The sequence below is a fragment of the Medicago sativa genome, chromosome 1 (assembly GCF_051527215.1).
Source record: "Medicago sativa cultivar Bolivia chromosome 1, Bolivia_mono, whole genome shotgun sequence".
Lineage (NCBI taxonomy): Eukaryota > Viridiplantae > Streptophyta > Magnoliopsida > Fabales > Fabaceae > Medicago > Medicago sativa.
Window position 1 is genome coordinate 12,382,122 of NC_140749.1, and position 16,339 is coordinate 12,398,460.

Here is a 16,339-nt window from a genome sequence, read left to right on the forward strand (position 1 = left end):
ATGAAAATATATTTTTAAAAATAAAATTATGTATTTTTTAATAAAAAAATGAGAAAAAAGAATGTATATGTGCTTTTAAGAGAGATAAAGGACCTAAACGGGAAAAAATAAAGATAAAGAACTAAAGTGTTACAAATAAATAAGATAAAGGACCCCTAATGTAATCTTGCCTTAATTATATTTAGGTGTTCAATCTTAATTAATTTACACTACAAGGCTTAGAACAATTAAAATTTCACATCTAATTTTTTTCATCTGAATGTCCTTAAATTTATCAGTTACATTCATAAAATTTCTTCTTCCCATTTTGATTGTCAATTTTGCGTTCCAAACTGCCGCAGTTTTCAATTTTCGTGAGAATCGTCGTTGTTTGTTTGATTCCAAATATCGTGAGAATTGTCGTTACTTCCAGAACCACATCAGGTATGGAGACTTGATTTTTCTTTTTGATTTGATTTTTCTTGGTTGTGAGGTAGTTAATTATAACAATTGAGTAAGTCATCTGTTGTACTTTGAGGACTGCTAGCAGCTGTTGCCGCTGTGATGTTGTGGGAGTTTGCTAGCATTTTTTTCGGTTGCTATTGAAATGGTTATGTCATGAGGCTTTTGTTCTTTTGTTTGGACTTAAAGGCTTTGGCTGATAGTGATGCAGGTCTATGCGTGTTAGCGGATTTTATTAGGTTGACTGCTTAAATAAAAAAATCAAGTAACGATACCTGACGCGGTTCTAGAAACAACGACAATTCTCACTATAATTGGAAAATGTGCCAGTTTGGAACGACAAAATTGAACAATCAAAATGAGAAGAAGAATGAAAAAGAAACAAGAATTGATCAATAGGGAAGAATAAAGAAGAAGAAATTTGAATGAAGATGATGTATTTGTTCTCATGTTCGGGGTTCTGGAATGGAAGAAATTTTATGAATGTAATTGATGAATTTAAGGACATCCAGATGAAAGAAATTTGATGTAAAATTTTATTTTTTATAAATCTTGTAGTGTAAATTAATTAAGATTGAACACCTTAATATAATTAAATAAAAATTAAAAGTATTAAATGTTACCTTATGATTAAGATTAACTCTTGAAAAAAAATTAAGATTAACTCTTTTATTTTTAGAAAAAAATTGACTCATTTATTTGACATTTAATATTGGCTATGTATATTACATTTTGATTGGTTGATATCATGAGAGAGTAATTACCCCATAAACAAGAGAAGGTAACATAGGCCTCGCCGATAAAACAACATATTATATGAAATATTTTACTCCAAATTTGTTTCAGCAATTCAATTTCATTCCTAAAATGCGTCCCCTTTTTTCAAATCAAAATTTGATAGCACATTAAAATACATATAATATGACAAAATTAATCATTGGTAAAATACATTGATCAACAAGATTCAAAATGGTTAAGATTTCCCCATTTGCATATTCATTCATCAAAGCCAAAACATAATTTTAGGGTTACCTATGAGCATTCCATTTACAAAACAAAAACAAGATTGCTATTACCGTTTCAAAACATCTATTCATTTTTTTCCTTCAAGAAAATACAAGATACATTCAAATCTAACGCACCATAATAGCAATGGTATTCATTCTGCTACCCAATGGCAAAAGCTTTGCCTTAGACGTAAACCCTAACGCTACCACTCTCCATCACCTGAAGGCTGCAATCGAACAACACCATTGTACGCCTGTTTTGAATCAATGTCTCTTCCTTTCTCAGAGTCTCGGAGAAAATGATTCTAATCTCATCTCTAACCTAGGAATTGGACCCTTCTCAACGCTAACCCTACACATCCCCTTTTTTGGCGGCACTCCCACCCCATCCGATATCAGATCCGCCGAAGAGGAGGCTTCCTCTGCAACCTCAAAGAGCGATTCGAAGAAGCCTAAGAGGATGCCAAAGAAAAAGAGAGACAGAGCTAAGAAAAGAGCCTTGGCAAAGAATGCGAATGGGAATTCTGCCCCCATCCCGGATGCAATTGCTGTTGCCTCGAACGGAAAGGGAAGAGGGAAAGGAGCCGTGAAAGCGAAAGATGAAGACACTGAGGTGAAAAATGAGGAAGAAAAGAAGGAGGCTAACGAGGTCAAAGGAATTGCAGACAGGGAAGAGGTTGACACAGATTCTGAAACAGATGAAGCCAACAAGCCAGAAGGTGAATTCAAGCTAGTAAACGAGAAGTCTAAAGAGAGATTCATGAAGGTGTTTGGGTCTGTTGGCAAAGCTATGAGCAGGGAGAAGGTTGAAAATCAGTTCGACACCATTCCAGTTACAGAAGGTATTTCGGATGAGTTCGATGCTCAAATGGCAGCAAAAAGAAATGCCAGAATCGACGAATGGCATGCCAGTAGTTTCAATAAGGAGAAGGAAGAGGTTAAAATGATGTTGGAGCGCTATTCAAGAAAAAAAGAGAAGAAGTTGGAGGAAAAGAAGAAGAAGAAGAAGGAACAATCATTGAAGAATGAAGAATTGAGGAAGAAAGCTATGTTATAAATATGCATGATTCCGTTCATGTTTATGTTTTCAAAATAATTGTATTAGTATGATCTTTGCCATTGAATTGATATGGTTAACATGCACTTCATCCATTTGTTATATCATTTAGATTTTTATTGTAGAACGATACAATGCCTTTTTGCTTTCATGTTTATGAAAATGCAATCTCTTTGAGTGTTGATGCACACAACTCTTTGCTTTCTTATTTTATCAAAACAATACATTAACGGAATCTTAAAACTCCACCACATTTCTTTGCCAACTATTGCTTTAATTTAATCCTGCACATGCAAAAACCATAGGACACAACATCCAAAATTGCTCCAAAATGCATGCTGATATCAGTGTTCCAACCACTAAGAGTTCACAAGGTGAATAAGAATGCTCAATCAAAATCTGAATTGCCTAACAAGAAAAGTGCTAAGCTTCCTGTGTCCACAGTTGCTGATGCTACTGTTAGTGCAGCAGATCCTCACCACATTGTAGCAGTTGGTAATAAACCTGCTAAGACTCTTATTGACATTCAGGAGGCTACTTTTGCTTCAGCTGATGACCTTGAGAAAGGTGAATTAATTATCAGCTCCTGAATACAATGATTTTGAGATCCTCACTTCTGTACCTAATGCAATGGTTCAAAACCAGTACAATGAAGATCATGCAATGGTTCAGACTCTCTTAATGCCGAACTGAATGGTGCAATGTTCGCTATTGAATTAGCAGCTCAAAAAGGTTGGGTCAAGCTTTGGCTGGAAACTGATTCTACTTTGGTAACTTTAGCTTTCAAGAACAAAAACATTGTGCCTTGTCATCTCAGAAACCGATGGAGGAACTGCATGCATTTGATAGCATCTATGTCTTTCTTTGTTACTCATATTTATAGGGAAGGGAACCATTGCGCTGACTTGCTTGCAAACATAGGGCTTGCTTTGAATACTTCTTTTTGGTGGGACAGCTTGCCATCTCAAATTAGGGTAGCTTTTTCTAGAAATAGATTGGGGGTTACCTTATTTTAGGTTTTGCTAATTTTGGTGTTTCTTGTTGGAGGGTTTTGGTTGTTTTGTCCCCCCTTTTTTTTGTATATCTTTTTCTTTTTATAATATATATTAGGGTCTTGCTGTCTTGGCAAGTCTCCTTTGTTTAAAAAAAAATAATATCAAAACCATTATTTCAATTGATTTTTTTAACAAACATTTTTAAGGTGCATTTAATGGTCTTTTTATTTAACAAACATTTTTAAGGTGCATTTAATGGTCTTTTAAATTACATAACAAAATGTAATGAACTAGTATGGATACCCGTGCCAAGCACGGGCTAGAATTTTTTCATATTTGAGGGAGATAATGTTGTGATGTATCAAATGTAAGTTATAGTCTAACATTGAGTAGAGGATTGAAGGTTGAACAACATATAAGTAAAAAAATTCATACACTTGGTGCCTTAAAATATTGGGTGAAAATGTGGTAGCATTCTTATTTGTGTGGTTCCTCTCTATTTGATTCAACTTTGTGGGGAAAGCGGGAGTGATTCAAGGTGGTAGATCATAGATGCAAAAAGTCTCATACTTGAAGAAGAAATGTTAATGTGTCAATTGTGAGTTAAAATTTTGCATGAACGCAAGAGTAAATTTTAAAAAACATTTAAATGATATACCCATATACCTAGCTAATTCCTTAAAGTTCTATATTGGATGGAATAGTAGATTTCGAAGAAGGTGTCAGTAAAAAGACTCATAAACTTGATGCTATAAGATATTTTGTAAGGATGTGGTATCAATCTCACTCGTGTGGTTTCTAGTATACTGTGGGAATCATACCCAGTGTAGGATTCCCTGGTAGTTCCAAAATTATGATGAATTTTTTTGTTAGTTTTTGGATCCCCGGTAGTCCCCCAACAACTCAATATAATCCGTATACTTTCACAGACAAAGCACACAATCCTTAATTTTTTCCCTTATCATTTCTCTTATGTTAAAATTCATTTTCATACTATATTTTTATTCAACCTCTATTATTTTAAATTCCTTTAATTTTGATATTTGGTGGGAAAATTTGCCGCATGTCAGTAACATTGATGAGTCGGTTCCTTTTGAAGGGCAAATATTTAGTAATGATGGTGATGCTTATGAATTTTATTCTTTATTTGCACCAAAAAATGGATTTTCGATCAGGCGCGAACACATTTACAAATCTTGTACAAAGGAGTCTGAAAAGAACCCATCCATTATTTATAAAAGGGAATTTGTTTGTCATCGTGGTGGTATTGTTAAACAACGCAACATTAACGAAGTGGAATGTCAAAGAAAACGAAAATCTTCAAAATGTAATCGTGGTGCAAAAATGTTGGTTTCTATGAAAACAATTGGCTTTGAGGAAAAACGGGTGGTTACATATTTCAACAATCATCACAATCATGAGTTATTGGATGCCAATATTGACTTCTTATTTTCCTTCTTGTACTTTGATAGGAACATAAATGGTTGGAAGTAGTCTTGTTGTAACATATTTTGGTGACTGCACTTCTGCCAGGTGTGGATAAAGTGTATTGCATGTGCTTAAGAGTCAGCTTTTTTCCCTGATTTCTATTTTGGAGTCGCGCGCAGTCTTCTGCTAATATACGTAGACTGTCATGCACATTGTGTGGCTGTTTTATGCTCATTTCTGCTCATTCTGCGCTTTGTTTTTGGTGGCAACATGGTGTTATTAGGCGCGTACATATTGTGTTCTATAATGGGCCTGAATAGGCACAACTATGAGACTGAAATCTTGGAGTTTTTACTTTTGAATTCAGCATCATAGCTTACGCAATTTCGGACCTTGATTTTGGCTATGTAACTATTTTAGATGCTCCCTGGACCTTTGTAATCCTTGTACATGACCTTGTCCTTAATCATATCTGTTGTTTCAAAAATGGAGTTGTTGTTATATAGTATTACTTCTTTATGATAGCAATGTTATACTGCAATTTGGAATTAATTTTGTACTAACATCTATCATATATGAGTAATAATGCTTCCAAATACTTCTTAAAAAAAACAATGCTTTCAAATAAAATAAAATAAATTAGATTGAGTTAAATAAAAAAGCTGATGTTCGTAAAAAAAGAAAAAGAGTATTACATTAGTGACGATCAACCGGAACACAAATTTTATTTTTAAAAGTCAAAGCCATTTGTACCAAAACAAAAGTCAAAGAGTCACAAGAAATTTTTTTCATCCTTTTACACTGGCAACATAATGATCGGTTGACAGCAAGAGAGAGAAAAGGGATGTGTGTATGCGATGAAATGTCTTTAAGAGCCATATGCATTCATTCACTAATGAAGAAAGAGAAATGGTAAATTTGTCTTTTATAACTAGGTGTGGTTAATGACCGCCTTATCATTTATGGGTGGGTGGTCTCTAGCAATTCCCTTTTTTTTCCTTTAATTATAGCAATTTCTTTCTCTAAAAAATTTGTTCTCGGTATATATATACAGACAACTTGTCTCTTTCAATATTTATATGTATATATGCATCTTCTTAAAAAAAAAAACAATTGTCTCTTTTGATATATATAGGGAATTTTTTCGGTATACATATAAATATTGAAAGAGACAAGTTGTCTGTATATATACCGAGAACAAGAGAAAGAAATTGCTATAATTGAAGAAAAAAATTACTATAAAATATTTTGTAAATTAATTTTGAAGTGCCTTACCCCACTTGGTGTTGTTGGCAGTAGCCTCATTTTGTTTAAAATTAGGCTTAATTAATACTTTGGTCCCTTAACTTATTTTTGGATTTCAATTTGGTCCCCTAACTTTAAACTGTCTCAAAGTGGTCCCTTAAGTATACATCCGTTTACTATAGTGGTCCCTTCCGTTAGTTTTTGTCAAAAAACTGTTAACCTTTGCCACGTGTCAGTTTTGATTGGTGATCAATGGTTGGATTTGAAAAGCACACATGGCATACGGTGGACTCACAACATATGATAATTCTTATTCACCATCACCATTTCTTCACCACTATTTCTTCATCAACAACTATTTCTTCATCACCATCAACAACAATTTCTTCATCACCATCAACAACAACAACCTTTTCAACAACCACAAACATCTAAATCTCAATTTCAACAACAATTATTGTTGCTGCTATTGTTGTATTCATCCATCTAAAAAGGAAGAAAAGGAAGAATTATTGTTGTTGCTGTATTCATCCATCAAAATCGTGAAGAAGAAAAGGAAGAATTTTTTTTTTTGATTGAATCCTTCACTAAAATCTCAAATTAATTGGATCCATCATCATCTTCACGACCCATATCCAGATCTCAATTCTCTCTTCCACAAAACCATCTCCACGTTTAATCCCATCACTCAAATCATCACCAACCTCACAATCCTTCTCTTTTCCCTCCAAAGTTTCAACCTTAACCTTTTCTCAAAACCCCATTTCCCAATTCATGCTAATCAAATCCACCATTTCCAATTTCCATTTTCCAGTCTGAATCCGAATTCAAAGAGAAAAAGGGTAGAAGAGAGTCAAAGAGAAAAAAGGGTTGAATTTGAATCTCTCTATTATGGTCTGTCAAAAAGTAAGATAAGCCACGCAAGCTTGAAACCAATAAGAGTGGGCTCAAGAAATGTGGAAGGAAAGTTGAAGCTAAAGAAGTTTCTGTTACTGTTAGTCCTACTACAAGTGTTGAAGAAAATATGGATGTTCGGTCCACTGATGATGATTTGATTGAAGTCATGTAACAAGTTGCAATTCTGAATTTTGTCATTCTCAAACTTTGTTTGGATGAGTATTGATGACTGAAAAATGAATGAAATGAAGATGATGATGATTATGATTCTTGTTTTGGGTAGTAATTTCTTTTAAGAATGTTAAGGAAAATGAAAGGAAGATGGCGATGGTGTGGTAGTAATTTTCAGGTTTTTTTTTAAGAAAAAATTAAAATTGTTTTATTATTATTATTATTATAATAATAATAATAATAATAATAATAATAATAATAATAATAATAATAATAATAATAATAATAATAATAATAATAATAATAATAATAATAATAAGAATTATCATATGTTGTGAGTCCACCGTATGCCATGTGTGCTTTTTAAATCCAACCATTGATCACCAATCAAAACTGACACGTGGCAAAGGTTAACAGTTTTTTGACAAAAACTAACAGAAGGGACCACTATAGTTTTTTTTTTTTAAGCAAAAGTTGATGCAAAAGCAACAACAAAATATATATAAAAGGAAAAGGGAGTACAAAAAGAAAAGGGGGACTAGGCCAAAACCTTTTAGAAATTCACAAACCTATAATTAGGTAACCCCAGCCTATTCCTGGAGTACTCCTCCCTAATCCCATCAGGAATACTAGTATGCCAAACAAAAGAGTTAGGAGGTAATGCTAAACCAATATTTGCCATGCCATCAGCACAAGCATTACCTTCCCTATATACATGAGAAAAAGTAAAATTAATGTCCCTAACAAAAGCTAAACAATTGTTCCATCTATTTCTAAGGATCCAAGGAACAGAAGCGGATGATTTCAAAGCCAGGTAAACCAGTTGAGAATCTGTCTCCAGCCACAGATTGTACCAACCCTCTCTCTGAGCCACTTCCATGGCAATAATAGCCGCCATTATCTCAGAATGAAAAGCATTAACATTAACAAGATTTTTAGCGAAACAACCAAGACAGTTACCATCCTTGTCTCTGAATATGCCACCAGCAGCAGCATTGATGGGACTCTTTGTTGCTGCACCATCAGTGTTGACCTTTATCCAGTCAAAAATTGGAGGAGACCAGATAACTTCAATAACTCTGGGAGCATTAGGAGGCTTGATTGGAACTCTGAAACTCTTTAAAATGCTAAATTCTCTCATGTCAGGTGAAGAGACTTTTGAGGTATTACTGCCAGACAAAAAAACTGAAGAGACTATGTTGTTGATAGATATCTTCCAGTGAATTAGCTTATCATTAAATCTTGCCTGATTTCTTCTGTACCAAATTGAACTAATAATATTTACAATGCCTGCTTGTACAACTAACTTACATTGAGGAGACCAATTTCTGTCACACAACTTCCAAATGTCCTCCAGATTGGACACTTGAATGGGAAGATTAATAATACCAGCAAACCAGTTCCAAAGGTATTTAGCAAAACTGCATTCAAAAAAAAGGTGGAAGGAATTTTCAGCATACCTATTACAGTTTGAGCACATGGAAGCTAAAGAGCAACCCCTGATCGCCAAATTATCATCAGTTGGGAGCCTATTATGGATCAATCGCCAGCACAATAGGGACTTGGATGGAGGAATGTCTTTACTCCAAATCTTCTTAGCCCACCCTAAGTTCTGGTTACCTTGAGCTTTGAAATTGTAAGCCTCTTTAAGAGTTAGCTCACCATTATCAGCCTTTTTCCAGACCAGTTTGTCCTCCACCACCTCAGTAGGGATTGAAACTTGCTGCACTAAAGAGATGATCCCAGGGAAGGCTACCTGAACTGACTGAGGAATACTCCAGACCCCATCATTGATGAAATCTGCAACAGTGGCCTGAAGATTCTGAGAAATGTGAGAAGGTATATTTAGAGCAGTGGCTAAGGACACCCCACACCAGTCATCAAGCCAAAAATTCACTTTCTCACCATTACCAATTAACCAGCTAGCTTGGTCAGATGTAGTGTGAAATTCATTTTTAATGGTGCTCCAAATTGAAGAAAAGATGTGATATGAGATTGTTTTTCTGTTTCTAATAACTCTGCTATGCAAGAGAGTGGCCCAAGATTGAGTGGAATTCCTGATATCCCAACATAGTTTAAGATTAGAGGCATCATTCAAGGAAGTTAAGGATCTGATACCTAAACCTCCCTGTGATAAAGGTTTGCAACATTTGTTCCAAGATACTGTAACTAATTTCCTCTTGTCCACATCACCACTCCAAATGAAATTCCTAATCCATCTCTCTAAATCTTTGAGCAGAGCAATAGGCCAAGTATAGACTAAAATACTATGAATCAACATACCTTGTATGACTGACTTAACCAGCTGCACTCTACCAGCAATTGAGAGGAGAGAGGCCTTCCAAGCACTAAGTTTGCTCTTGATTTTATCAGCAATGGGTAACAGAAATCTAGCTTTAGGCTTTCCTTTAAAGATAGGGACGCCTAAATAGATGAAAGGGAGGTTACCAATATTAAACCCTGTTTGAGCTGCTATTTGAGAGATTCTAGAGTTTGAGATAGAGCCAGCATACATTGTGGATTTAGCAGGATTGACCATTTGACCAGAGACAGCCGCATACCTTTGAAACAGGTCTTTAAGAGCTTGAATTGAGGCAGCTTTTGCTTTACAAAACACCATTATGTCATCAGCATAAAGGGTGTGTGAGGGGACACAGTGACTTCTAGAACCTTTGATGAGTTCCAGCTTACCTTGATCTACCAGATTCTTTATACTTCTGCTCAAAACATCTTCAGCCAAACAAAATAACAGAGGGGAGAGAGGGTCACCCTGCCTAACCCCTCTCTTGCATTTGAAGAAGCCATATTGTTTACCATTAATAGAAATAGAGAGATTAGCAGATTGTAAAATTACCTCTATCCAATTACAAAACACATCACTAAAGCCAAATTGCTTTAGAACTTTCAGCAGAAAACTCCACTCCAAAGTATCAAATGCCTTAGCAATATCCACTTTGAATGCCACATTTCCTCCAAAACATCTGTTGTGAAGTAAGTTGATTGCCTCAGATGTAGTACATATGCAGTCTCTGATGTTTCTACCTTGAATAAATCCCCTCTGCTCTTCAGTAATGATGGATTTCATGATTGGGGCCATCCTATCAGCAATGATCTTTGTAATAATCTTAAACTTGAAGTTTGCCAGAGCTATTGGCCTGAATTGCTCCACAGAATCAGCCTGCTCATTTTTTGGAATTAAAACAATGGTATTGGAGTTGTAAGCATGAGGCAACCAGCTTTTTGTGAAAAACTCCACCACTGCATTGCAAACATCCTTGTCAATAATGCTCCAATATGTTTGATAGAAAATTGCACCAAAACCATCTGGCCCAGGGGCACCATCTTTGTTAAGTTCAAACACAGCGTTCTTGATCTCCTCTTGTGTTGGAACCAGGGTCAATAAGTTGTTGGTGTAGTCAGAGATCAGATTAGGAATGACATCTTCCACCAAGCTATCCACCTGCAAAACAATGTTAGAGGAAAACAAATTTTGAAAGTGATTTTTGAAAAGAGTAGCAATATGCTCTGGATCATCCACAGTGTTATCATCACTTTTGATAGCTGTGATAGGTTTGGTTTTGGTTTTGATGTTGGCTAATCTGTGAAAGTAACTAGTGTTTCTGTCTCCCTCCACGTGCCAATTGGTTTTAGCTCTTTCCTGCCAAAATGCTTCTTCCTTGTTTAAAGCATCTTCTAGATTGATTTGGGCCAATTTCTGTTGTTCAAGCAGATGTTCAGTCATACCTGTGTTGTCAATATTTTCCTGAATATCAGCCAGCTTGTTCTCAGCGTCTTTTACAAGAGTATGCACATTACCAAATACATTTTGATTCCAGTCCTTCAACTTATGTTTCAAGTTTTTTAGTTTAGCAGACAGAACAAACATTGGATTTCCAATAAACTGGTCATTCCAAGTTTCAGTGATGATTCTCTTGCAATCTTCATGAAGAACCCACATTTTCATGAACCTAAATTGAGTGGCATGAGTGACATTAGAGGTTTTGAAGTCCAGAAGAATAGGGAAATGGTCAGATTTGTGTTTTGTGAGGGTGGAAACAGCTATGGAGGCACAACTATCAAGCCAAAGTTGGTTACAAATGGCCCTGTCTAATCTTCTTTCAGTTTGTCTAGCACCTCTACCATTTGTCCAGGTGTAATGAACCCCTCTAGTAGGTAAGTGATAAAGGTTGTTAGTGTCAGACCAATTAAAGAATTCCTCCATTGGTAATCTGGCAGGGTTAGTGCGTCCTCTGTGTTCATGGGACCCTAAAATGGCATTGAAATCCCCTATGGAGCACCAGGGAATAAGGTGTTGGTTTTGGATGTTTTGGAGGTTGGACCAAAGTTGCCTTCTAGTTATGTAGTTGGTAGAAGCATAAACAGCATTAAAGCCAAAGATTTTGTTGTTGTCAGTGATTGTGAATGAGACCTGTTGGTTATCAATGTTAATGATGTTAGGATTCAGGTTTTTGGAACAAATGCACCAAAGGTTTGGAATGAGGTCAGGTCTGTTGTTAAGGGCAAACAATTTGAGGTTAAGTCTATTTAGCCAGTAGAAAGGGAAAGAATTAAAAGGAATCCAAGGTTCAGCTATAAGTATAATGTCAGGTTTATGTGTAACTATCAGTCTCTTAAGGGCCAATCTGGATGGGGAGTTGGCTAAACCCCTTATGTTCCAGAAGAGGCACTTCATTTAAAAGGGGCAGGGTGACCTACCTTTGATCTGGTAGCATACTTGCTGGTGGATGTGCTCACTCGGATGTATACTTAAGGGACCACTTTGAGACAGTTTAAAGTTAGGGGACCAAATTGAAATCCAAAAATAAGTCAAGGGACCAAAGGTTTAATTAAGCCTTTAAAATTATATACGTAATAAATTATTATTAAGGGTAAAAGTGGATTTTAATTAAAATAATAAGGGTAAATTTGGAATTAAAAGTGAGAGGCTATAAGCTATAATCTCAAACGCTACTTGAAATTGCACTTGGAAAATAAGTTATAATCTCGTGAAATAAGCTATAAGCTCGTGATGGAATGTCATTTACCCAACGGAGCTTTTTTAGTCAAATGAGCTTATAAGCTATTCACTATAAGCTCGTTTTTAAAGAGTAAATTTTTATGAAAATTATTGTATTTAATGCATTAGAAATTGAAACAATTGACTTTTTTAATGAATAATTTCTTAAAGTAAAATGCATAAAAGTAGTCTGGAGGCACTCGTTAACAAGATTCGAAACTTCTATAAAATATAAATAAAAAATAATAATAATTACAATCAAATTTAATACTATACTCTTTCCATTTTTAATTATAAGAGGAATTTTCAAAACAAACAAAACTTTGTCATGAAATATAAGATTATCTTTAATTCATTTTCACTTCCTCTCACTATTAAAATAAATAATAATAATAATAATAATAATAATAATAATAATAATAATACTAATAATAATAATAATAATAATAATAATAATAATAATAATAATAATAATAATAATAATAATAATAATGTGGGTGAAATAGAAGTATTCCCTCCGTCCTAGTTTAACTGAGCATTTTGTTCGTTTCACACTTATTAAAAAAATGTATCAGTGAAGAAGAGAAAAAAAAAAGTTTTAAGTACTCTTGTAAAATATTGATGCATTTACCGTTAGACTTAAACGCACTTTTCACCCCTTAACTTTGCATAGGTGCAATTTTGGCCCCCTATTAAAAAAAATAGCAATTTTGGCCCCCTTCGTCCCAAAATTGCTGATAAGACGCCACGTGTCCCAAAAAAGGGGCCATAATCGCAATTTTTTTTCTAAAGATAAGGGGTCAAAAAGCATATTTCCCTTATGTTAGGGGTCAAAAGAGCATATTTCACTAAACATGGGGGGTCATTTTTGCTATTTTTTTTAATAGGGTACCAAAATTGCAACTTATGCAAAGTTAAGGGGTGAAAAGTGCGTTTAAGCCTTACCGTTATCATATATATAAAGTAGAATATAGAATTGTGAGAGATGAAAGTAATATTAATTAAAAGGCTAAAGCGCACTTTTCCCCCTAACTTTCAAAATGTTGCGATTTTGGCCCCCTATGTATGAAAACCACAATTTTGGCCCCTTAAGTTTTAGCCCCATTGCAAATTTGGTCCCTTTGGTCAATTTTGACCGGTCAATGCCCATGTGGCATGCCACATGGGTAATTATTAAATTAAAAAATAAATAAAAAAGCCACTTAATCATTTTTTAATTAAATATATAAAAAATCTAATTAAAAATATTTAAAAAATCAGGAAAATTGAAAAATTAATAAAAAATATAAAAAAATTCTGGAAAATTGAAAAATTAATAAAAATGAAAAAAATTAAAAATTCTGGAAAAATTAATAAAAATAAAAAATGATTAAAAAATAAAATAATCTAATAAAATGAAAAATAATGAAAAATTCTAAAAAAATAAAAAAGATTAAAAAATTATGAAAAAATAAAATTTCAAAATTTTCTGAAAAAATGAAATTTTCGAAATTTTAATGAAAAATTTTAATTAAAATTTTCGAAATTTTAATTAAAATTCTAATGAAAAATAAAAATTCTGGAAAATATTTAAAAAAATTTCGAAATTTTTATTGTAATATGCATATTTCGAAATTTTCATTGTAAAATTCCCGATTTATAAATACACAAAAATTTCCCGAAAAAATACTAATGAAAATTTCGAAATTTCGAAAAATACACAAAAAACCTAAGTTCGGTTTATAAAGACATATAAATTTCCGGTTTATAAATACACAAAAAATTTCCGGTTTATAAATTTTCCTTTATTCTCGGTTTATAAATACACAAAAATTTCCGGTTTATAAATACACAAAAATTCTAGGAAATTTTTTTGGAAATAAATACACTGAAAAAACCTAAGTCGACATATATACTAAAGAAAATTTTGAAATTAATTTCAAAAATTTCATTTTTTTAAAAATGATTAATCATCTAGTAATGATTTTGCCGACAATTACCTATAAAAACCTAAGTCGAAATTTTCAAAAATCTAAGTCGAATTTAATTTTTGAAATTAATTTCAAAATTTTCATTAGTATATATGTCGACTTAGGTTTTTTCAGTGTATTTATTTCCAAAAAAATTTCCGGGAATTTTTGTGTATTTATAAACTGGAAATTTTTGTGTATTTATAAACCGAGAATAAGGGATAAAATATGTGTCTTTATAAACCGAGCTTAAGTTTTTTGTGTATTTTTCGAAATTTCGAAATTTTCATTAGTATTTTTTCTGGGAATTTTTGTGTATTTATAAACCGGGAATTTTACAATGAAAATTTTGAAATATTTTCCAGAATTTTTATTTTTCATTAAAATTTTCATTAGAATTTTTCCAGAATTTTAATTGAAATTTTTCATTAAAATTTCGAAAATTTCATTTTTCCAGAATTTTATTGAAATTTTATTTTTTAATAATTTTTTAATCTTTTTTATTTTTTTAGAATTTTTCATTATTTTTCATTTTATTAGATTATTTTATTTTTTAATCATTTTTTATTTTTATTAATTTTTCCAGAATTTTTAATTTTTTTCCGTATTTTTTCATTTTTATTAATTTTTCAATTTTCCAGAATTTTTTTTCAATTTTTTATTAATTTTTCAATTTTCCTAATTTTTTAAATATTTTTAATTAGATTTTTTATTTATTTAATTAAAAATGATTAAGTGGCTTTTTTATTTATTTTTTAATTTAATAATTATCCATGTGGCATGCCACATGGGCATTGACCGGTCAAAATTGACCAAAGGGACCAAATTTGCAATGGGGCTAAAACTTAGGGGGCCGAAATTGTGGTTTTCATACATAGGGGGTCAAAATCGCAACATTTTGAAAGTTATGGGGAGAAAAGTGCACTTTAGCCTAATTAAAATTATACTCCAATTGTTTTTTTAGGATAAACTATTGAAAAAAGTAACGTCCAATTAAAATTATACTCCAATCGAATTGTGAGAGATGAAAGTAATAGAAATATTGATTGAAAAAGTAGTAAATAATATTACATTGAAAAGTGAAATGACTCAATTATTTTTTTTTTTTAGGATAATATTTTTTTACAAAATGCTCACTTATAAAATGACAGTAACGTCCATAAGCGAAACGTAAAACGATTACCAAGCGATTGTAGCGTAGCAGCAATGGTATTCATCGTGCCACCGCCGAGCGGCAAAATTTTTGCCTTAGACGTGAACCCTAACACCACCACTCTCCATGATTTGAAAGTCGCGATCCAACAATTTTATGGCATACCTGTTTTGAATCAGCGTCTCTTTCTATCTCAGAGTCTCGGAGAAAACGATTCCGATCTCATCTCTAACATCGGAATCGGACCCTTCTCAACCCTAACCCTACACGTCCCCTTTTTTGGCGGCACTCCCACCCCATCCGTATCTGCCAAGAATGGGAATGCTGCCCCTATCCCGGATGCAATTGCTGTTGCCTCGAACAGGTACGGAAGAGAGAAAGGAGCCGAGGAGGCGAAAGATGAAGTCACAGAGGAAGAAAAGAAGGAGGAGAACGTGGTCAAAAAGGATTTCTGGGATATTGTCCAAGGTGCCGAAAGGGAAGAGATCGAAAGGCAGGACGACGCTGCTTGGAAAAGTTATAGAGAGGGCATAGAGTTTGAAAGGGAAAAACTATTGAAGGCCAGGTCTGATGGAATGCATGCCTCTTATCTGAATATGTTACAGGAAAACTTGAAGAAGCAGATTGAAGATAAGAAGAAGAAGAAGAAGAAGATTGAAGAATAGAAGATGGAAGAATTGAGGAAGAAAGCTCAATATTCCTTTCATCTTTGTTTATCTTTTCACAATTGTGGTGTATGAGGATTGTTAAGAGTTTTACCAAAATACCATGGATTTATAACAATTTGCATTCAATAATTTTATAGTTTTTACCATGCTTTACATGCTTAATGTTGTGTAATAGTGCAATTATAGCCAAGAGGGTCTCATCACTCTTCAAGTACAATTTATATATGAACTGACTTGGATGGAGGACTATGAGGTTTTTTGTTTCTACTTGATAATATTGATTGCTATAGAGCTGATGTAGACATACAAGT

General features: G+C 33.4%; 1 protein-coding gene across 1 annotated transcript; it reads left to right on the forward strand.

Moving 5' to 3' along the window:
- Positions 1-1,491: 1,491 nt before the first annotated feature.
- LOC146952745 (uncharacterized) lies at positions 1,492-2,596 on the forward strand. The gene is made up of 2 exons (XM_085705121.1): positions 1,492-1,696; positions 1,775-2,596. The coding sequence occupies exon 2, from the start codon at positions 1,909-1,911 to the stop codon at positions 2,503-2,505; it is 597 nt and encodes a 198-aa protein (XP_085561247.1). The 5' UTR covers positions 1,492-1,696; positions 1,775-1,908; the 3' UTR covers positions 2,506-2,596.
- The last annotated feature ends 13,743 nt before the right edge of the window (positions 2,597-16,339 follow it).